The sequence below is a fragment of the Mytilus galloprovincialis genome, chromosome 7, assembly GCF_965363235.1.
Source record: "Mytilus galloprovincialis chromosome 7, xbMytGall1.hap1.1, whole genome shotgun sequence".
Classification (NCBI taxonomy): domain Eukaryota; kingdom Metazoa; phylum Mollusca; class Bivalvia; order Mytilida; family Mytilidae; genus Mytilus; species Mytilus galloprovincialis.
The window spans coordinates 2517490-2540194 of NC_134844.1; the positions used below are offsets into that span (position 1 = coordinate 2517490).

At 32.3% G+C, this 22705-nt stretch overlaps 1 protein-coding gene, 1 long non-coding RNA gene and 1 pseudogene across 2 annotated transcripts; 1 reads left to right on the forward strand and 2 right to left on the reverse strand.

Moving 5' to 3' along the window:
- Window positions 1-2138: 2138 nt before the first annotated feature.
- Window positions 2139-21987, reverse strand: LOC143084347 (uncharacterized). Its single transcript, XR_012981017.1, has 4 exons — window positions 21905-21987; window positions 19631-19951; window positions 17981-18049; window positions 2139-2201 (listed from the first exon to the last, which is right to left on the reverse strand). It is a non-coding gene; the product is annotated as an uncharacterized LOC143084347 (long non-coding RNA).
- On the forward strand, window positions 2415-5950 carry LOC143082123 (uncharacterized). The gene is made up of 4 exons (XM_076257681.1): window positions 2415-2954; window positions 3273-3346; window positions 4085-4206; window positions 4743-5950. Exons 1-4 carry the CDS (start codon window positions 2593-2595, stop codon window positions 5313-5315), a joined length of 1131 nt encoding a protein of 376 aa, XP_076113796.1. The 5' UTR covers window positions 2415-2592; the 3' UTR covers window positions 5316-5950.
- On the reverse strand, window positions 6373-8649 carry LOC143084060 (uncharacterized; annotated as a pseudogene).
- Window positions 21988-22705: the final 718 nt, after the last annotated feature.

Genomic DNA, 22705 nt, shown 5'->3' on the forward strand with positions numbered 1-22705 from the left:
CATATAAAAGAAGGTTAATTAAACAATGAGGGAAACAAAAGTTAAAATTGTTTAAATCTTTTGTCATTTCAAACATATTTAGAGTAAAAAAAATAATAATTATTCTTTGAAAAATTGTACAGTAAGTTATTGGTCAATTGAGAATATTTTATAGTAAAACTGAAATGAATTCCATGTCATCTTCACCTGTATAATGACGTATCGTTATATTTGTAATTGAAATATTTATTCATAACTCTAGAAACCTACCAGCTGCAGATACTGGTGGTGCAGAGTTTCTGTTCCTTCGTCTTATTCTGTTTCTGATACATACTAATAGTTAAAATGACAAATTAGTAAAAAATTGATATTATTCATAAGGGTTTGTGTCCCGTTTCTTATTTTGGTTGTCTTCTAAACAGTCAGGTAGATTCCATTTGGAATCACATTCTTCAAAAGTATTAATTATAAAATGAAAATATGAGTCAAATCTCATGCTCAAGTCTCTATAATACTCCAAAGAAATTGAGGTTCAGACAAAACAAATATATACAAACATTCTTTTCTTGATTTTCATTAACAATAAGAAAAGTACTACATAAAGGGAGGCATATGACTAAATTGATCGTATAGTGACAGGACTTATTATCGGCGATTTCACGAATTTGCACCCTTTATGACATCCAAAAAATTTATATTGTTTTATTTGGGAAATAAATTATGATATTACAACAATGCATTCATACCTAAATGTATAACATGCAAAAAGCACATCAGTCCTGATAGGTATAGTGTGACACGTGTGACGTAAACTTTTTTAACTGTTCAAAAAGATCAAATAAGATTATGAAGAAGTCAAACAATCTGCATAAAAAATACCTTTAGCTAAAATTTGTAGTGGCAATGACAGTTTCGATTGGTAATATTTAACAATAATTAGGTAACAATTAAAATGCACGTTTCTGAATAAAAAAGTAGTCATATGGATTTAAAGTATTCATCAATGACATATATTATCGACCTACAGTTTATAGTTTATATACAACGTCTGATCCTTAAATCGGCATCTGAATCGGAGGTCATATTAGTTTAGATTCCAAAAAAGATGGCCAAGTAAATGCCTGTTTTATCGACGTCTTAATTAGTGTATTCAATAAACGTCCTTATCTGACTTCTTTATCATTGGGCAATCCTCAGTAGAATCCGCTACTCTCCTTATATCCTTCGGCTGTAATACGGTATATGATATGTGTACGCCTTACATTTCTTCACTCGAGGATGAACAGTTTACTGCTATTGCTAATATTTTCAATAACTCATTCCTCACCTTTACATGAGATCAGTAATGGAAACCTACGTATTACGGTCGAGGTTAGATGAGGGTACGGAACCGGCCGAAATAAGACGAATGATGCTCTATATAATTCCGGGTTTAACCTAAACCCAAATGTTGTTGAAAAATAAACGATCGATTGGCAAACTTGCAGGGTCCAAATAATAATACTTAACAACAATTGGCTGTACTTTTTTTATTCTGTTTATTGTTTGTGAATGTATATTGGCCTTTATCGTCTTTCAATTGTCTTTGTAATGAGACAACACCATTTTTTGGTAAGGTTCGAGTTGCTCCGTCTCTAGTTTTCTAATATGTCTTTAGTGTGCTATTGTGTAATTGTTGGTCTTTTTCTTTTTTAACCATAGGGTTGTCAGTTTAATTTTGAACTATGATTTTGAATGTTCTTTTGATATCTTTCATCCCTCTTTTACAATTGTCGTAGCTTAAAAATCCGTCATTTTGCATCGATTGTGACACAACGGATAACGACGTATCAACGCTTTATATTTGCTTTGAGCAGCAAGTCGGAAGCTACTTATCGAGTAAAATCTGCTTACTTCTAAAGGGCAATTATTTTCGCCACAGCTTTGAATGGTGTTTCTGTTGTTCAGTAACTAGTTGTATGTGTAGTATTTTTGTTTTCGTCGATTTTATTGTACTTGTACTATGCGTATTTACTGCCCTTTGTATCGGAGAAATGGTGACTCTTTTTGTCTATGTTTACGTGATGAAATACTAAAACAGTCTATTCTGTTTATCTCAATCATTAAAATACACTTACACCAATACGGCATCGATACAACAGAGATGACTAATATGAAACCGGCTACTATAGCAACTATGTACAAACTTTGATATCCAGATTTATCATTGGTATCTGATGCAACTGAAATTAAAAAGAAGAAACTATGTCACGGATAATTTGTCTTTCTCTGTTCAGTGATGCATGAAATTTGGGTCGAAACCCCATTTTGACTTATACTATTATATTATGTATTTCTCTGTGCTGAGTGTTCTATTGTTTGGTTTTACTGTATTTCTATCACGTAATGTTGTCATTGTGGCGGTATTTTTTAACATAATTAACTAGACTAATACGTAAGATTCAGATTATCCGTTCCGTATTTGAGGTTACCGTTAGTCTCGCCCTAGTGATAACGTTTACTGCGAGATTTTGCGTTATTATGGGCATGTTTTGTGTCAAAACACATGTATAAAATGTACGTCATGTAAAATTATTATGATAGTTTTTGAGCGGTAAAGCTTCGAAAAGAAGCATGGTGAATTTTCACTGCATAGCGGAGGGTTGCTCCAACGATTCACGAAAGAAACATAATGCTGTAAAGTATCCTGATATGATTTTAAATGGATGTATCGTCGACTTTCATGTACTTCCTTCAGTCATAAAGAATCTTAAACTAAGGAAGCTCTGGTTGTCTCAGATAAGAAGGGAAGGGTTTAATCCCGACCCAAATTGTCACTGGCATGCACTTTGCTCCCGTCATTTTATTGAAGGAAGACCTACGAAGGAAAATGCAGTCCCAACCCTATTTGCCTACAACAACTACAAAACTGGAACACCAAGAGACACCAAGAACAGTACCTTACGTCCCATTGAACAATTGATATTGACAACACAGTAAGTAACAAATAGTTGAAATTAGTGTCCTCTTCCTTTTTCATTCTTCAATATATTTTTGTCTTGTTTGCCTATTATGATGAAACAGTAAAAGAAAATTGTGTGTGTGTTGGGGGGGGGGGGGGGGGTAGAAAACAGATGTTTGTCCCTTTTATCTGTTTATAAGAGGCGGAAATTACCCGTCTTATGTCTACGAGGCTCCAAGATAATAAGCTTTGACAACTTAAAAAAAAGTTTTCATGTTTACGAACAGTGTTTTTTAAATATTGGACTGTATGCACATGAAGACATATATATTTTTTTTAATATATTTTACAGACCAGCAAACATTGTTACAGTTTCACAACTGCCAAAAGTACCAAGACAAAAGAAATACATACCAGATATTCCAGGTAATTTTAAGTAAAACTAATAAAAAATGATGTCATGACTAAATAGTCAGTGTGCCACCATGGTACTGTTAAAGCAGAGGGAGCTACATGTACATGTAACTGAACCAAGGAACATAGGGGTCAGTCTATTGTATGACTGCATGTTCTGATAGGTATATATATATATATTTATAGTTAAAATGCATGGATGGTTTTCATAATTTAATTTAACAATAACAATTGGGATTAATCAGTCAATGACCACATACATGTAAAATCAATTAGTAAACAATACTTAATAACAATTATAATATAATTCTAATTAAAATACAAATATAAAAGTCATATATTAAATTTTAAACAATTTATCTTCACAATTTCAAGATAAAATAATTGCCAATATTATTTTATCACAAAATAAACTAAACTTCAAAAAAAAAATTTAAAAAGTATTTTGCAAAGATAAATATGAGTCTCAGATTAATTTTGTCTGCACACTACATGTACACCATCAACTGGTATACTGGTGGACAGTCTTAAAGGTCCAGTAGAAAAGATATGTGTTCTGAGAGTTATGGCTCTTAAACATATGGTTCTAGTTCCCATTTATAAAATGATTACCTACATTTTTGTACTTCAACTTTCTAAATTACATGCACATTTCGTACGTTTAATTCTTTTAAATCAAACAGTCTATGATCCTGACTGATTGTAGTCAAATAATTCTAATTTAAATAGTACATATTTACTTACTTTCAGTAATTTCCTACATTGAAAAGCCAAGTTTGGACCACACTTATTGCACTAGCACTGAAGTTAGTGAAGATGTCTCCATTGAGGAAAAATGTGTAATGTTAATTGAAAATAGCAACACCTTAGAGGTACGAAATTAATTGGGATTTTATCTGATATTGAAAATTCCTCCATTGGATATAAGAGTCAAAAGCCATGTAAAAGATATTTTTTAATCTTATGAACTATAGAAATAATATGTATTTCAATCAAAAATTGATTCGTTTTAATTTATTAGATGGCAGTTCATACATCAAAAATTATATAATGTAAGAAGCAAGGTGCTTTTATATTCAAATTAATACATCAATATTAAATATGATCTATTCAAACATTTTACTAAATATATATTTACTTTTAAAATTTGTAATCCAACTTGAACATGTTGAAATATAGTATTACATGTAAATGGTTTTTTTTAGTCATTATACCATATAACTGTATTTCATTCTGAACATGCATGAAATATTTGCCACTGAATGTTAAGCAACCAAAAATCAATCAATCATACAACTGTATTGTTTTATTGTTACCAACTTGACTTAAGTAAACAAAAAATACAAAAACAATTTCATAAATTGTTTGCATTGATTTATGTATTTATAATTATTACTTTTTTTCACAGCAAAAATGTCAAAGATATGAGACAGATAATAACCAGCTACGGAAGCAAGTTAAATTGCTACAAGTTGAACTACATGCTACCAAAGAGGAAAATAAAGTTTTAAATGAGAAGTTTAATAATACAGATGAACTGCTAAAGGACAAACTCGTTGAAAAGTTGACTAAATCAAATAGTAATGTTAAATGTTTTCTTGGACTGCCAAGTATTTCAATGCTTTTTGGAATTTTTAAATTATTAGAAGGACATGCTTCAAAAATGAAATACTGGATGGGTCCCGACTCAAGTGACGGTAAAAGATGGCAAGTAAATAATAAGAAAAAACCTGGTGCTTCAAGGAAGTTGACTTTTTTTGAAGAATTTGTTATAACTCTTTTGAGGTTGAGGCTAGGACTAAACACATATGTGTTGTCTCTTTTGTTTGGTGTTTCACAGTCAACAATTAGCAGGGTTTTCACGACTTGGATATCTTTAATGGCACAATGTTTAGGACCACTTATTAAATGGCCATCTAAGGAAAAGATTAAAAACATATGCCTCTATCATTTCGTAGAAAATATCCTAACACTCGTGTAATCATCGATGCTACTGAATTTTATGTGCAGAGACCAAGAAACCCAACAGCACAGTCAAAAACGTGGTCAAATTACAAGTCAAAGAACACTTTTAAAACGCTTGTAGGTATAACACCAAATGGAGCTTTTTCGTTTATATCTGACTTATGGACTGGTAACATTTCTGATAGGAGCATTACTGAAAGAAGTGGATTCATTGATCTGATTGAAAAGGGGGATCATGTAATGGCTGACAGAGGTTTTTTAATCAAAGACTTATTATTATCAAAAGGTGCCACCTTAAATATGCCACCATTTACCAGACCATGTAAACATGGAAAAGGACGATGTCTTACGGCAAAGGAGATTAAGGAATCAAAATCCATAGCCTCTTTGAGAATACATGTAGAAAGATCAATCCAGAGACTGAAATCTTATAAATTCTTAAGTGGTGTTATGCCAATAAATTCACTTTCTGTTGCTAATCAGGCTCTTAAGGTTGCAGGATTTTTTTGTAACCTGATGAAACCATTAGTTCAAAAGTTATAAAACTTGTTTTGTTTAATAAATCATTTGAAATTTATTTGACATATATATTAATTAAAGGAGCAATGATTGGCAATTTTTTATCCAGTGTTTCTTTTTTTCTTTTATGATTCATGTTAATACTAAAATTAAAAAAAATCAACAGCTTAAATAAGAGAATTATTCTGTTCTAAAATTTTCTTTCAAAAACCGATAAGTAGTGGAAATATGGCTTTATCATGTATTCAAAATTACAAAACTAACAGATGTACACGTCTATGCACAATAGTAGGTTATCTCCCATTTGAAAGAGTTGTCTTTTCTAAATTTAGAAGAATAGAGACTATTTACATTATCAGCTGATAATGTTTTAAATAATGAAAGCGACATATATCATAAGTTGTCTTAACATAAAAGATGATATTTATTATGTTTAATATTGTTTATTTTAGTTATGTTTAATCAAATTAAATTATGTAACCAAACTTTATCACTGTTTTATATTGTGAATTGTAATGAACTTCAAACAAAGTATTCAACTGGTAAATGTGTAATTCTGACTCTATACTAGCAGAATTTTTGGTAGAACATATGAACTGTAGAATGATGCAAGTTTTGGAAAAACATTAGACCAAAATTGTTCATCAAATGGTATTCTCTCATGATGTACACCTTTAAAAGTAAATAATACAAAATCACACCATTTTCGTTTAGTAACTGCAAGCTGACATTGAATTTGACAGTAATACGGAGATGTGTCATTTCTCTTCATAAGTGGAGTATCATTTTCTATGTGAAAGTTTGTTTTGTCTAAACAAGCAGCATTGATTGGTGTTTCTTCTGAAAATTTATATGGACATTTTATTTCCAAACAACCTTGTCCACAGCATTTACACTCTAATAACCCATCAGGAGAGCAACCTAAGTAAGGACTGTTGTTGTCAATTACAAACCCAGATAATTTACATTCTAAATTATCATGCAAATTTTTTTGTCATGAAGATAAGACTCTCTAGCAACATGTTCAAATTTTTTTCCATGTCTTAAAGCAGGCAAGTCTGAATTAACACTGTTTGTAAGACCTAAAATGAGTTTGACTAGATGGCCATCAGGGTTTCTTCCTGAAAAATGAAGACAACTATATAAAATGGAAGCTGTTATTCTGCCATGTCTCTGATAAAACCACAAATCACTATCACTCTGACTGACAGTCTTTTTGAATATATCAGTGAAATAATTATCAGGGATATTTCTATGTATGTGCTCAATAAAAGATTCAAGTGAATCATCTGACGAATCATCATTATTAAATTGTGTTGCTAGATCTAGTATGTTGACAGGCAAACACTCAAAATCATACTCCGAACCAGAGCTATCTGACAGAACATATGCTGCGCATGCTGGTAAGTTTTCTGATTTTATCAACCGAAGCATTTCTTTTTCTACAGCATGTGGTGTCATGTTATGACAAGAAGGCCTATAATGGTCACTTGTTGGTTTGATTGGTGGTTGTCCTGTAGGCTCACTCCTCAGGTCTAAAGAGGTTATTTTTACTGGAGCTGATGTTCTGACTGGGTTAACCCATTTAGCAGCCTTGTCAGTAACAGAAATAACCGATCTATCGGACAAATCCTGACAAAATCTTTGCATCCCGAACAGGAGTGCTGCCACGTGCTTACATGTTCCATCACCACTATAAAATAATTATATACACTGAAGTATTCATTTTTTAGAAGTGCTCGAGGGATTAAACATTTTCAAAAAACAATGTTTCCCTATATTTAAAAAATAAAAACAAAAAGTTGCTTGAAAAAAAAATCTTTTGTCTCTGAAAAATCAACATTGACTATCCCCGCTTGTTTGCATCTCTTTTTTGAAGGTGATAATTCTGAGAGAGAAAAAAATGGAAATTAATTTTATGTGACCTTTACAGTAATTTGGAGTGAACTGATAATATGGTATTCCATGTAGGTTAAAAATCAAAAACAGATGACATAATAAAAATACACATTTTTTTGGCAATTCTTGATGGGATTATTCATCTTTTTTAATCTTTATTTTATTTTTCTCGCTCATTACTTTCATTTTTATCTTAAACAGATATGGCTAATCAGAATTCTACAATTACATGTACTTGATAACTGTATTCTTGATATTATTATTCTTTTCTGTTTTCAACATACTTTTTAACCAATCTATTCATTATTTTCTTGCGTTATTCTTTATATTTTAACACCCCATTATTCTCTATTCTGTAAACCCCATCGGCACCCACACCCTCGGACTCGGATTATTCATGTAAGAACTTACGCCACACATGTACATTCTGCTGAATGTATTGACCCATCAAATAGGACCACTATCCAAACTTCGTACGGGTCAGCAGACTGTCTCTCTTCTGGTACACATGCTGCTTTTACATAGTGTATATCGCTGTGAAATTTTGACTGCCTAACATCACGGATATGTCCATTAGAATGAAGACGGTAACTGTTGTCATTTTTATAGCCTTTCAAACGTTCATTTGTCCAGTTACAAATGTTTTTTAAATAATGATTAACATCAAACGCTTCAATTATTGGAATTGTATTTAAATCATCAGAACAATCAATAACAGTCTTGGGATGCGGCAACTCGACACCATCTACAGTTCGCCGTATTTTATTTGCGAATATGTAATTATCGGGTTCAAAGGCGGGAATCTTTTGTAATTCCGCTTCTTCAGCTAGTTCAACTAATTTACTCTTTTTATAACCCGTTGTTTTAACACCTCTGTTTTTCAAGAACTGTTTGATTTCCGGGACGTTTTTATTCTTAAAATCAGAGTCCATTGTCGTCAATGTAAACAAATAGTCACACGACTTACGTACCTTCATGTACAAAAGAGTTCTTGACGTTCGGTAATCTGAATCTTACGTATTGACTAGAAATAAAACTAGTTTCAACCTTCCTTTGTTCCAACTCAGAACTATAGCAGTTGTTATCAAAATGTCCGTTTCTATGTATGTTGGTGTTTGTTTTTGTTGAGATCAGTGTTTCTGTTGTTCCATTGTTTTCCTCTTATAGTTGATGTTTCCCTCGGTTTTTAGTTTGTAATCAGGATTTGTTTTCGCTTAAGCGATGTTTGACTATCGTACAGCGGTATACTTCTGTTGCCTTTATTTGTACATTCAAAAACATACTTTCTTTGTCGACATATTAGTTTGTTTTTAAATTGATTAAGATTACACAATGTTGACGTCTGCACCTCTTTTTTTGACATTTTTCTTATTATGCCTGTTTGTTTTCCTCACACATTTTTATTAATATGATGGAATTTTATGTGATTTTCGTACAAGTGAAAGATTTTAGCTAGCTATAAAGCCAGGTTAAATCCAACATTTTCTAAATAAGGAATCGCCTGTTTTAAGTCTGGAATATGACAGCAATTTTCCATTCGTTTGATATTGCAATTTGACTAGGGATTTTCTGATTTGAATTTCCTTTGGAGTTCAGTACCTTTTTTAAAGATTTTTAAAGGATCACAAACTTACTTGAAAAAAATCCTTCACCTATAACATATCCAGCTAACAATGACATATTGGTCAAAATCCTATGTTGTCATGTATACTACATTGTACTTGTTAGTTCGTTATCAAATATACCAGGATTATAATTTAGTACGCCAGACGCGCGTTTCGTCTACATAAGACTCATCAGTGACGCTCATATCAAAATATTTATAAAGCCAAACAAGTCCACAGTTGAAGAGCATTGAGGATCCGAAATTCCCAAAAGTTATGCCAAATACGGCTAAGGAAATCTATGCCTATTAACTTAATAATGAAATGTGTCCCAATTTGTTTTATTTTGATATGACCATTCACTTCATAAAACTGAACTGTTATGCGATATGCAGATTGACAGATAGACGGACGCCCATGTTGGGAACCGTTTATGCCCTTACAATTGCTGCAAGGTGACAAAATATATATATAAAAAAATTAACCCTCTTATTTTCAACTTAAAGTTGATAAGTAAATTGAATCATCGTAATTACAAGGCTTATGTATACATTCAACTTTTATTTTGGCATTGTACAAGCTATGTCTTCTCTGACTGTCCATGACGTTAAAACACTAATTCACTAAGAGTTTTTAATTGATTTTATTCTCTGATGCATAATTTGTTATTATTGATTTATTTGGCTTTTAACTAGCTTTCTGGAACCGTAATCTCAAAGCGTCCTTTGTGTTCATATGATTACTGACACAATTACTAATTCATTTCTGTAATTCAATAAAATTGAGAATGGAAATAGGGAATGTGCCAAAGAGAAAACAACCCGACCATAGAAAAAAACAACAGCAGAAGGTCACCAACAGGTCTTCAATGTAGCGAGAAATTCCCGCACACGGAGGCGTCGAGTAGCTGGCCCCTAAACAAATATATACTAGTTCAGTGATAATGAACGCCATACTAATTTCCAAATTGTACACAAGAAACTAAAATTAAAATAATACAAGACTAACAAAGGCCAGAGGCTCCTGACTTGGGACAGGCGCAAAAATGCGGCGGGGTTAAACATGTTTGTGAGATCTCAACCCCCCCCTATACCTCTAGCCAATGTAGAAAAGTAAACGCATAACAATACGCACATTATAATTAAGTCCAAGGGATGTCCGAGTCTGATGTCAGGAGATGTAACCAAGGAAAATAAACAAAATGACAATAATACATAAATAACAACAGACTACTAGCAGTAAACTGACATGCCAGCTCCAGACTTAAATTAAACTGACTGAAATATTATGATTTCATCATATGAACATCAGGCACAATCCTTCCCGTTAGGGGTTTAGTATCATACCATCATAACATATATGAGAAGAACATAACCCGTGTCATGCCAACAACTGGTTTTTGAATAAATGTGTCTAGTTCCGATGCAAAGACCCTATAAGTGAATCAATATTAACGCCAAAATATGCAATCTTTAATGACCTGACAACAGTATCGTAACAATATCCCTTCTTAATAAGTCTATTCAAAGGTTTTGTTAGTTTTTGAGGTGAATACTGACACCTTTGTGCTTTATGAAGAATATTTCCATAAAAAATTGGAAGTGAAATACCTGAACGTATAAGTAGTCTGCATGTTCAGCTATATTTACGAATGATGTCCTTATACCGATGATAAAATTTAGTAAACGTTTTGACTAGTTTGTGATATCGAAAACCCTGGTGTAATAATTTTTCAGTAATACATAAATTTCTCTCGTTAAAATTTAAAACATTGTTACATACACGAGCGAATCGTACAAGTTGAGATATATACACCGTAAAACACCGTAAGATGGTGACCAGGGAACGTTACCATTTAAAAATGGATAATTAACGATAGGAAATGAAAAATCATCTCTTTTATCATAAATTTTAGTATTCAGCTTTCCGTTAGTGATATAGATATCAAGATCGAGGAAAGGACAGTGGTCATTGTTAGTATTAGCTTTATTTAAAGTAAGTTCAGCAGGATAAATTTCTTTAATATACACACTGAAGTCGTCATTATTGAGAGCCAAAACATCATCCAAATATCTAAAAGTATTATTAAATTTGTTTATCAGATGTTGTTTATATGGGTCTTTGCTTACTTTTGTCATAAATTGTAACTCATAGGAATACAAAAACAGGTCCGCAATAAGTGGTGCACAGTTAGTCCCCATTGGAATTCCGATAATCTGACGATATACGGAATTCCCAAAGCGAACAAAAATGTTATCTAGTAAAAATTCAAGGGCATATATAGTATCAAAGCATGTCCAATTGACATAGTTTTTTTGTTTATTGCTACTAAAAAATGACCTAAAAGAGTTTGAACATATATATTCACATTCTGACTTTTTGAATGCCCATTTAATGAGTTTGTGTGAATTTTTTCTTAATGAGAATGTGAGGCAATGTGGTATACAGGGTATAAAAATCAAAACTTTGAACAGATTCAAAATCACCAATATAAGCATGCAATTTATCAAGTACTTCCAACGAGTTTTTGACACTCCAAAAGTAATTAATTTCACTATTTTCGAAGGCCTTATTTGAACAATTTATTATCAGATTTTTAATTGTACCAAGTGTGCTGTTGAGAAGAATAGACAATTTAGTAGTGGAACAATGACTTGAACACGAAATAAATCTATATTTGTAAGGTGTTTTGTGTAGCTTCGGAAGCCAGTACATAGTTGGGACTTTCATTGTATTTGGCTCTGCTTGTAAAGCGGTTGCTAAAAGTTTATGTTTGTTACAGATGTCGTTTTCTGAAATGGAGTCAGTTGGAATGTTGGTGAATTGGTGATTTCTTTTTACAGAACCTCAATGTAAAATTTACGTCAAACAATAATAATGTTATTAGCAGCTTTATCGGCCGGGACAAAAACAAATTTCATGGCTAGTTCTTTTAGTTTATGTTTGATGCGAGAAATAGGTTTTTTGTGGTTATTGTTAATAGTAAAATGTTCTTTAAAATGTTCATTACTGAATTAAAAAAAGAGTCCAAAGATTTTTTGTCAGCTTTTTCCCGTTTTATCCATTTCATACAGTAAGTATGGAGTGAGTCGTGGATGATATTAAGACACTCATTCCAATTAAAAATTGACGGAGGACGATATTTAGGTCCTTTACTGAGGAATGATTTTAACTCTCGGTCTTGAACGATGTTAAGATCTCCTGTTATAACATGGGAAATGGGTCCATAAATATATTCGGAGGTACTACAATTACATGAAGTAGTTGTATTTTCACTGATATTAACATCTTTACACAGTTGACTATAATGTAACACAAATTTCCGGGTAGATTTCTTGTAAATATAACAAATAAGAGGTAACTCAGTAATATCCAGGAATTTGTTCTGTAACAGAATGGTCGTTAAATATACCGGCAATATTTACAAAATCAAAACCTTTATTGACATACTTTATTTTAATAAAATGCTTTTTATGATCTTCAGGGCGATCAATTTTGGGAAATAGTTTAGAATAACAATATGCCATAATAATTTGAACCATTTCATACTAAGGACTGCTATATGGAATTGTGTTGCAATCCTCCAAAAGTTTATTTAACTTATTAACCGGTAATGAGTTTTGTTAACAGATAATGTCTTCCGTTGTTTTTTGAAATAGAAATTAGGTCCGAAATATTGGTATGATTAGTCCGAAATTTTCTTTGATTGCGATTTGTTCTACGGCCGTGAGAACGGCTTTTACGAACAGTTTTAGAAACTATACCCAAAATGTTAACGGAATCGGTTATAGATGTATTACCAATTTCCATGATATTATCATTAAGACCGAGAGGGTAGACTGTTTGTAATTTTTTCATCCAATTTAATTCAATTATTTTCCGTGATCGTACAAACTTTGAATGAGATTCACCAGGCTGCTTATTTTTTACTTCTAAAGGTTGAACTGCTAAATATTTAAAAGGATGGTTGTGCTTCTTAAGGTGTTGGTTAATGATACTTTTGAATTTATTGGGTCTTTTAAAACGATACAGATGTTCTTGAGTGCGTTTAGATACTCCTACGTACTGAATATCACATCCCGGTTTGTTTCATGTGAGTAAATAAATAATACTGTTTGTTTTTCAAGATATATCAGTTTCAAAATTCAAAGAAAATGTGCGACAATTAAACGTGGACCTTACCGTATTGTTGGTGGAAAGACGGGGACATGTAAGTAATTTTGTGGCATGACACTTATCGATAGAAGGGTAACTACGATTTTTATTGTTAAAAATGTTAGCGATGGTAGTATTTTTAGATAACCGATTTTGAAGATTGAGACGTGTAGATACCCTTTGAACAAGTTTAGTATTTAATATTTTTCCATTTCTAAGCTTCATAATGTTTACTTATTTTTTGTTTTAATTCGTCTCAAAGTTCAGTATTTTTGTGATTTTACTTTTTAATATGAACACCTTTTATAAGTATATAGTATGACGATATTTTCACTTCTGCACTCGTGCTCTGCAGAACAAATTTACTGATTTTGTAAAAAATGTAATCCGCACCACTAACAACGAAAGTAATTTATTTAAATAAACCATTGTTTTTTATACCGCCATTTTTCCCAAGTGAGAGTTTTTCTCTGGTAAATTTTTAATCCGATACATTTGCATGTATCTGTCTCAAGTCAGGAGCCTGTGGTTCAGATGTCGCCTTTTGTTGGTGTGGTTAGTAAGTGTTGCTCGTTTTTATATAAATTAGACCGTTGTTTTCCCTGTTTGAATTGTTTTACACTTGTCATTGTGTGGCCCTGTATGCTGCTTTATGTGAATCAAGGCTCCGTGTTAACGGCCGTACTTTGCAATGTGAATGTTAACCTTTTTATATAATGTAACTTGAGAGAAGATTTGTCTCATTGTCACTCATACCACATCTTTTTATTTTCACTACGAAGCATAATATTTTTTTTATGTTCAATCATTTATTGAAGTTAAATAGTGAAATAATTATCCGCTTTTAGCAGCCAGTATGGTTCAATTTTGTCAAAAAAGCTAATGCCGGCGTCACACATTGGCGTATAGACCGGCGTGCACTACACATACAGAGAAAATTAACAGTCGGTTAACGTTAGTTGCACACAAGAGGAATGCTAAGCATTCGTTAAACACAGGTTAGATAAGTTTGAAGTACGTCGAAATGCAAAGGTTGAAAACGTTTCAGTTCAGTTTGAGACACGTTTTGGGCACGTTGTATACGCTTTAAGATCGTTCGACTTTATCTTACACGTACAATGTACGCGGGTGTGTTTTTAACAAACACCCCATTATGAAGCGTCCCAAACACGACGAAAGCACGAATTGTTGTCCAAAATAAGACCGGGACGCGTCTCAAATACGTTCAAGAGATTTTTTTCAGTCGTAGGGTGCATTCCATCTACGTTGGACAAACGCCAGGCACGCGCAAACAAACGTTACTTGAACGCCCGATAAACGCTTAGGTACGCTTATCGTACGCCCAATACACGCTTAAAGCTCGTTGTACGCACGATACAGATATGATTGACAGGTTGAATGCATCTAAAATTACTAGCGTATTGGCAGCGTACATGATTTTTACCACGCCCGGCGTACGTCAGAAATATACGCTGATGTATGACGCCGGTATAAGAAACTTTTGATATTGAATTTACTTGGAAGAATAATTCGACCTAATTAACCCCTTAGTTAGTGCCGGTTAGTGCATAAATTGTCTATGTAAAGTTATTAAGAGGAAAGAATGTCAACATTGAAAACACACCAAAGGTAAACCATCTGATTGACTGATTCCATCGACAAAACATTCTTATACAAGTAAAAACGATGATAAAGATATATTATAAATCTATAATATGAATTTAAATAGACCATGAAAAAATATAATTGCACGAGTTACTTAATCTTTTTATATCTATATTAATGTTGATGTCGCTTATACGGTCATCGGAGGTGTTTTGTGGTAAACTCGATACTTAAAAGATAGATGGCGTCAAGACTAAAATACACACGAAACGAAGCCACATATTATCGAGTTCATGACCTGGTAACAATAGTTTTCATAGATGTTTTACATTGCTATAAATCAAATATGAAAATTTGAGTCAAATCTGTGAACATAAATTTTATAGCTACTGCCCTTTACCAAATTTACGTTTATCTACAAAATAGTCAATAGCGACATGCCAAGAATAAAGTTAAAGGGCATTCACATGTACGACCCAAAATTACGAATAGTTTTGAAAATACAACCAGGGTTATCTATTCCTGTGGTAGAAAATCTTTACAAGTGAAAACAATGATAATTTATGTCAACAAAAAAGCTGACGTCTTTGCTGGTAGGATACTAAAGTAGAGTTACAATATTGAAATCAATATGTATAACTGATGGGGAATGTCTTACGTGTTCTGGAAATTAAGGAACTGACTAGTATGTTTTTTGTCAATCAGGGTGCCCCGAATGAGCAGCTGTTTATCTATATAAAAAAATCACTGCAAATATTTTCAACACAAATACCTTTCAAAACTATGACGAAGAATCATATTAAAAAAGTATGCAATATATTCACCATTTTACAAACTTTAATCAGACATAATCAATTTGATCTAAAAAAAAATAAATCACAAAAGTACTGAACTCCGAGGAAACTTCAAAAAGAAAAGTTCCTAATCAAATGGCAAAATCAAAAGCTCAAACATTTAAAAGGAATGAATAACATCTGTCATATTCCTGACTTGATAAGGCATTTTGCTATGCAGAAAATAATGGATTTAACATGGTTTTAAAACTAGATAAACCCCTTACTTGTATGACAGTCGCTTAAAATTCCATTATATTGACACAATGTGTGAACAAAACAAACAGACACAAAAGGTAAAAATGTCAATAAAAAATAAAAGATCCTTACCAGATCGTAGGTTTTTAAGATTTATATAAAACAACTTTTTAGAGGTCTAGCAGCAGTAAAACCAGTTGAATTTGCCTGATGTCTGAAGGAATTTGTGCACTAGACCTTCAACTTGGGGAAACAATGGAAGAAACTGCTTCTCAGATTGTGTCAATCAAAACCTATCTGTTATAATTCTTACATAGAAAGTTTCATTACAAACTTTAAAAAAAAACCGTACAATTTCACGTGTGAAATAAATCTATCAGTTTAGCTCCTTTGGCGTCTTCTTCCGCCACATATATTTAATAAGTGTAGATTTTGTTTCGCAAAATGTCGCTTATATGTTTGGTAGATGATATCGCACAATTTATGCGGTTTTTTGTAGTGTAATTGTTATATTACACATCAAACACCATAATTACAAACTGATTTTGAACTATATCAAACTTTAAGAAAACTTACCTGTGAAATCACTTTTACCTGTGACGTTATTTTGTAGCTTTATCTAGTCTGTGACAATTCATAGTTCTTTTTTCCTGTGTATGTGTTGTTTTATTTTGTTTTTTTGGTTTACGTTGTTCATTTTTATTCTGTGGTTAGTCGCTAAGGATTTTCTTATCCCACGCATATATATCTAAGCTGTTGTTGGCCCAATTTTTAAGAATTTCTGGTCATCAACGCTCATCACCTTTATACTTGATTGGCTTTCTTTACTACATTTTTGTATTTTGAACTAAGCGTCACTGGTGAGTCGTATTTAAATTAAACGCACTTATAGTGTATAGAATTATACGCCTGATACTTTTGATAACATGTTAAAATGTCATATTGAAATGTTTTGTTGTGTATTTTTCTGTGCTGAATGTTCTTTCGTTTATATGTACTGTGTTCCTGTCATGTTGTTATTTTAGTGTTAAATTATACATTACCATTACAGCGCGAGGTTTGGCTAGCCGCAACACCAGGTTAAACCCACCATATTTCTTTAAATTTCGTGTACCAAGTCAGAAAAATGGCAGTTGTTATCTTATAGTTCTACTCCTCTTATATTAGAATGTTTCTTTCAGTTGTAGTTTGTAACCAGGATTTGTTATTTCTCAATCGATTTATGAATTTCGAAAAGCGGTATACTACTGTTGCATATTTTTGAAATTGACCCCGCTTAACCGAATACGTTTCTTTGTTAGTATTATCTCTCCAAACACTCGATAAAATTATTTTTTATATTTGTTTATTACATCTTCAGACATTTTTGGCTGATTTGGATCGAAGCGATCCGGTGAAAGTTTACAAAAATAATTTACCTTGTCCTCATGTTTTTTTTCTAAATCGTAAACCGTCAACCGTAAAAACCTAAAGTATTTTTATTTGAGATACTTTGGTCTTTTCTGAAAAAACCCTAGGTCAATGTCACAGGTCAAGGTCATGTTCTCAATTGTGTAAATATATATATATATATATATTAATATATTTTCAAATAGGCATAAATAAACCTATCATTTGAGAAGCGAGGTGAATAAACAGAAGTAGCAAAGGTTCTCCATTTATACAGACATAAGTATAGACAAATTTAATATTTTCGAAATTAGTATGAAGAACCCTATAATTGCATATCACAAGTAACTTTAAGTTAAACGAAAGTAGTATCTTATCAATTATTTAAAAACGTTATTTGGAAATACCTTCCATTGCTCTATGCTCTATTGGTTTTTAATTTATATAAATGCTTCTTTCTATCAAATGATAAAACAAACCTTTTGTTATAGTGGCAACGTTTATTCCCTGTGTTGTCAATGTTTGATAGGTAGTATAATCCCAGAAATCTACAATAAGTTGATTTAGGTCAAACAATGATAATTCATTTATTTTTTTGACATCTTGTAAATTTTGTCAATATTATTTTGTTAATCATATCTTGATGTTGTCTCTTTTTAGAACCAACTTATTCCATTACTTTTTTTTTATTTCACCTTTTCAAGTTAAGACATCCACGCGAAACTCGACTTGATAGTTATATTCAGCACTTAAATATATTTGACACCATGCATATATTACGAAAAATATTAAGTCTTGTCTACTTACGCAATTGAGAACTGTCCTATCTCAGATTTTGTTGAATATTACCTACATACTAACAGTGACATTTTTAGTATAAATGTGTCCCATAGTAACTTTTGTTAGCATTGTATGATTTTTAATTTTAGTTTCTTATATATGTTTCGGAGTTTAGTATGGCGTCCATTATCACTGAACTAGTATACATTTTGTTAAGGGGTCAGCTAAAGCACGCCTCCGGGTGCGGGATTTGTTCGCTTGATTGAAGACCCATTAGTGGCCTTCAGTTGTTATATGCCTTTTGAACGGGGTGGTGTCTCTTTGACACATTTCCTATTTTCCTTTTGAAATTTATTTAAATAAAGCGATCCCACCATCCTGTTTCAAAAGAGATTGTAAATAGGGTAATTTTTGGACAATTAATCATTCTAAAGTATTCAAACTTAAATATATTCAATTGAAAACATATATAAGGAGTTGGTAATATCTGTCAGTACATATATTATATGTTATATCATACATAGTAAAATGCATAGGTGTTTGTGTAATTAAAAGTTTATTCGTTTTTGTCGATGCATAAGTTAAACGCTGTGAAAGATTTTTGATGGATTAAACAACCTGTTGAGTCTTCTTATATTGATGAATGAAGTCAAAAATGTATTTCTTAAGTGAAGTTTCTACGCAAAATGCAAACAATACTTTACTAGTTTGGTTCAATCTAAGTTCGACTCGAGATTTTACTTTGTTAGAAACACCCAACCTCAACATTTAAAAGCCATGTATAAATAAAGGAGGAATTCTAACTAAATAGACAGAATATGTGTAAACTGTAACGATAACTACATAGGTATAATAGTTATGTCCTAACGGGCCATGATTCATTAACAGCCAGTTTTGCAACCTAAGTACAAACCAATTCCATTGAGAGAATGTTAAGGCATTTATCCGGGAGAGAAATTACAAATGTTTCCCATTCTTCAAACGTTCTGTAACGACAGTGTTCCCAATAATGAAGATCGTAGCCTTTTTCTTTCGCCCCTCTTTAAAAGCCCAAAGATGGATGAAAGCAATAGACAATGCTGCTTTTAAAACTCCTTTAAGTATTTCAGTTTAAATGGGTCACCGACAGCTTTATTTTTGTGAAGCCTTGCTTGTCGAGTGGTCTAGCGCGTCAGGCATAGTACAAGGCGATATGGTGTCACGATATCTCAGTTGCATGAGTTCGAATCCTGACCTGGGAAGAATAAAAAAAAACTTTGAAAAAGCACAATTACAGATCTAACATTGTTGAGCTGATGTTTAAACAGATTATATGTATAAATATAATTTGTCTTTATGTTTATACTCACAGCTGCCATTGAATGCAATTGTCGCTTTAACGGTATCTCTTTTATTCTCTGGGTACCGCATCAAACACTGCACTTTTAAGGTGATAGTTGGGTTTTCTATTTCTATTTTCCATTGAAACCAATTAGAAGTACAGGAACACTCGCTTGGTTTACATTTAATATGTTTCTGAATACACGTAGTGTTAAAATGTGCCATCGTAAACTGACTTCTACCATTTGTCACAATTTCAACCGTTTGTCCTAATGGTATCTGACCAGTTGAACAATTAAATTCTAAAACATTACCTGTTATTCCTCCTTCTATATGTGGTAAATCTATCGCTGTAAATTATAGATATTTTCATTAAATAAATCTATCATAGATGGAGAATAAACATATAAAATTGAAATAGAATAAACTTGTTCAGTTAAGGCTGACGGATTCATAAAATTGAAGTATATTTCCATGGAGTCTTGAATACAAATTTTGCTAACACGTTAATTTGGTTAAACATAGATTTAGCCCCGAAAACAAACCGCAACAGATCACAAAAAGGATGATAATTGTTTTTATCTGTTAACAAACATTTGATTTATATAGAACGACATACAAATATAGCATTTTGTTATCCTAGAAGGGTCTGTGTGAAAATATATTTTACATTTGACGAGGGACGAAATATACCAGAGTTATATTCTTCTGTGTTAGAAGGAAATAAACACATAATAGATAGCTGGATAACATTTTGAATTTACATCGGATGCGCGTTTCGTCTACAAAAGACTCATCAATGACGCTCGATCAAAAGAAGTTTAAAAGGCCAAGTAAAGTACGAAGTTGATTAAGAAATGTATATCTTAACTGCAAACCATAAGTGATAGAGACCCAGGGTTCTTTTGACTTCGGGTCTTTGGTATACTTCAAAAGAAAATATGTTCAAAGTCAAAGATAAAGTTCATGTTCCAAATTTTGATTATTTTTGCTTATTATCGATTCTTGTCAGAGACCGTAAAAATATCGACAAAATATATTTACTGAACAGTTAGTTTCGGCATGTCTTAACATATATATTTTGGTTATACATTGTAGTATTTAAACACCATCCAGATGAAATATACACCAATCAGTAGTTAAAACTAACACCCTTTGACGGTTTGGAATCAAAGATGGACAAACATTATATTTGTATGCGTTTTCCTGTTCGGATCGGATCTAAGGATTACTCTTCAAACAAGCCAAAAATGAAGACGAAGATGGAACAAGATATATTACAAAATACCGAAATGTCAGGAAATTCTAAAACGGAAAGTCCCGTAACAAATGTCTACCTCATCAAACGAATCGAAAACAACTATTATATTTTTGAAATGGTACAGGCAGTTCTTTATGTGGACAATGATGGATAAAACCTGAGAATAAGCTAGCTATACCTCTCACTTGTATGACAGTCACATTGAATTTTATTGTATTGACAACTATTCATGAACAAAACAACATACATAACAGGTAAAAATGTTAAAAATAAAGGTACAGCCGTCAATAATATATTCGGATGCTGGATTTTCTTGCATCTGTTGTAGACCCATTTGTGGCCTTCCTTCGACTATATTCTTCTCTTTGGCTGGGTTGGTGTCTATTTAACACATTCCTTACTTACATTTGCAATTTTATGTAAATGTTACAGTTAAGTGTTTTTGTTCAGTTGATTTCCTCTTATAGTTGGTTTTTGTCCCTCAGTTTTAGTTTGTAACCTGGATTTGTTTTCGCTTAATCTATTTAATAATATTGAACAGCGGTATACTACTGCTTCCTTTATTTACATTAAACAGTGTATCCATTTTTTAATACACGTTACGTTAATCATTCAAATTTTTTAAAACTCATTAAAGATATAATTGTGCACGCCCGATGTACGTACATAAAGTTGACCACGAATTAAATCAATTGGAATGCCAAATCAAATATAAAGTTGTAAATACTTAAAAGCCGAAAATTCGGAAAAAGGGAAAATATATCTAAGGCGATCTTAAAAGAGGGACGAAAGATACAAGAGGACAGTCATGCTCATAAATCTAAAATAAACTGACAACGCCATGGCTAAAAATGAAAAGGACAAACAGACAAACAATAGTACACACGACACAACAAAGAAAACTAAAGAATAAACAACACAAACCCCACCAAAAACTAGGGGTAATCTCGGTGCTCCGGAAGGGTAATCAGATCCTGCTCCACATGTGGGTAGAAACCCGAGTGTTTCGAATAAATACATTTTAGTAACTTTAGCTTCTTACCATAACATGTCTCCAAAATGCAGATAAAACATACGCATGTAGGTAGGCTAAACTTTTTCATGGTGCTGTATTACAGTTCACTGAAATGTAAATAGGCTATCTATAAGAAGTATACTGTAAAATGACTTTTTTTAATTAAATATGTAAAATTGAGTAAATGAATTTTTTACTTGCCAAACGTTTAACAGCCAACCATGCTTATTTGTTGGAATATCCAAACAAAAGCGGTTATGGTACAAACCTGACCACTATATCGGTAATTTAAGATATAAGACTGCGAAATACATCGCTTGTGAATGCACCCCGAACAACCCGATACAAATGAATCTGGACGTTGACGCGTTTGAAGCGAAAATCAGGACAATATATGTGATGACAATAATATCGGATACCTCTCCGAGAACTTATTTGTGTATATATCAATATGTTAATGTGCATGTTAGTTTATCTTATCAATTATACAGTTGTTGCACGTCTTAGCTATTGTATAGAACGTTTGACAAAATTGCTAGATCCAAAATGCACAGACAAAGAGCAATTTTCTTAGTTTTATAAGGTAAACAATTCTGAATAACTTTTCATACATAAACTTTTGCGTATCAATTTCTTAAGCTATAATAGGTAAATATATGTACTGTTCATTACACCAATTGCGTTCCGGTCGTAGCTCGTTTTTAAATAGACACTTTATAATTCGTTGACAAAAACTTTTCGATACAAGCCATTTTAAATTTTATGGGAAACAATTTGCTGTAGATTTTTCATGGTTTCTTTTTTCTTTTATAAAATATAAAAAATTAA

Excerpts from the sequence above, each read along its gene's own strand:
- LOC143082123 (XM_076257681.1), top strand. The coding sequence starts at position 2,593 with ATGGTGAATTTTCACTGCATAGCGGAGGGTTGCTCCAACGATTCACGA. Across the intron at positions 3,347-4,084 it reads ATACATACCAGATATTCCAG|TAATTTCCTACATTGAAAAG; the intron begins GTAATTTTAAGT and ends ACTTACTTTCAG. Across the intron at positions 4,207-4,742 it reads AAAATAGCAACACCTTAGAG|CAAAAATGTCAAAGATATGA; the intron begins GTACGAAATTAA and ends TTTTTTTCACAG.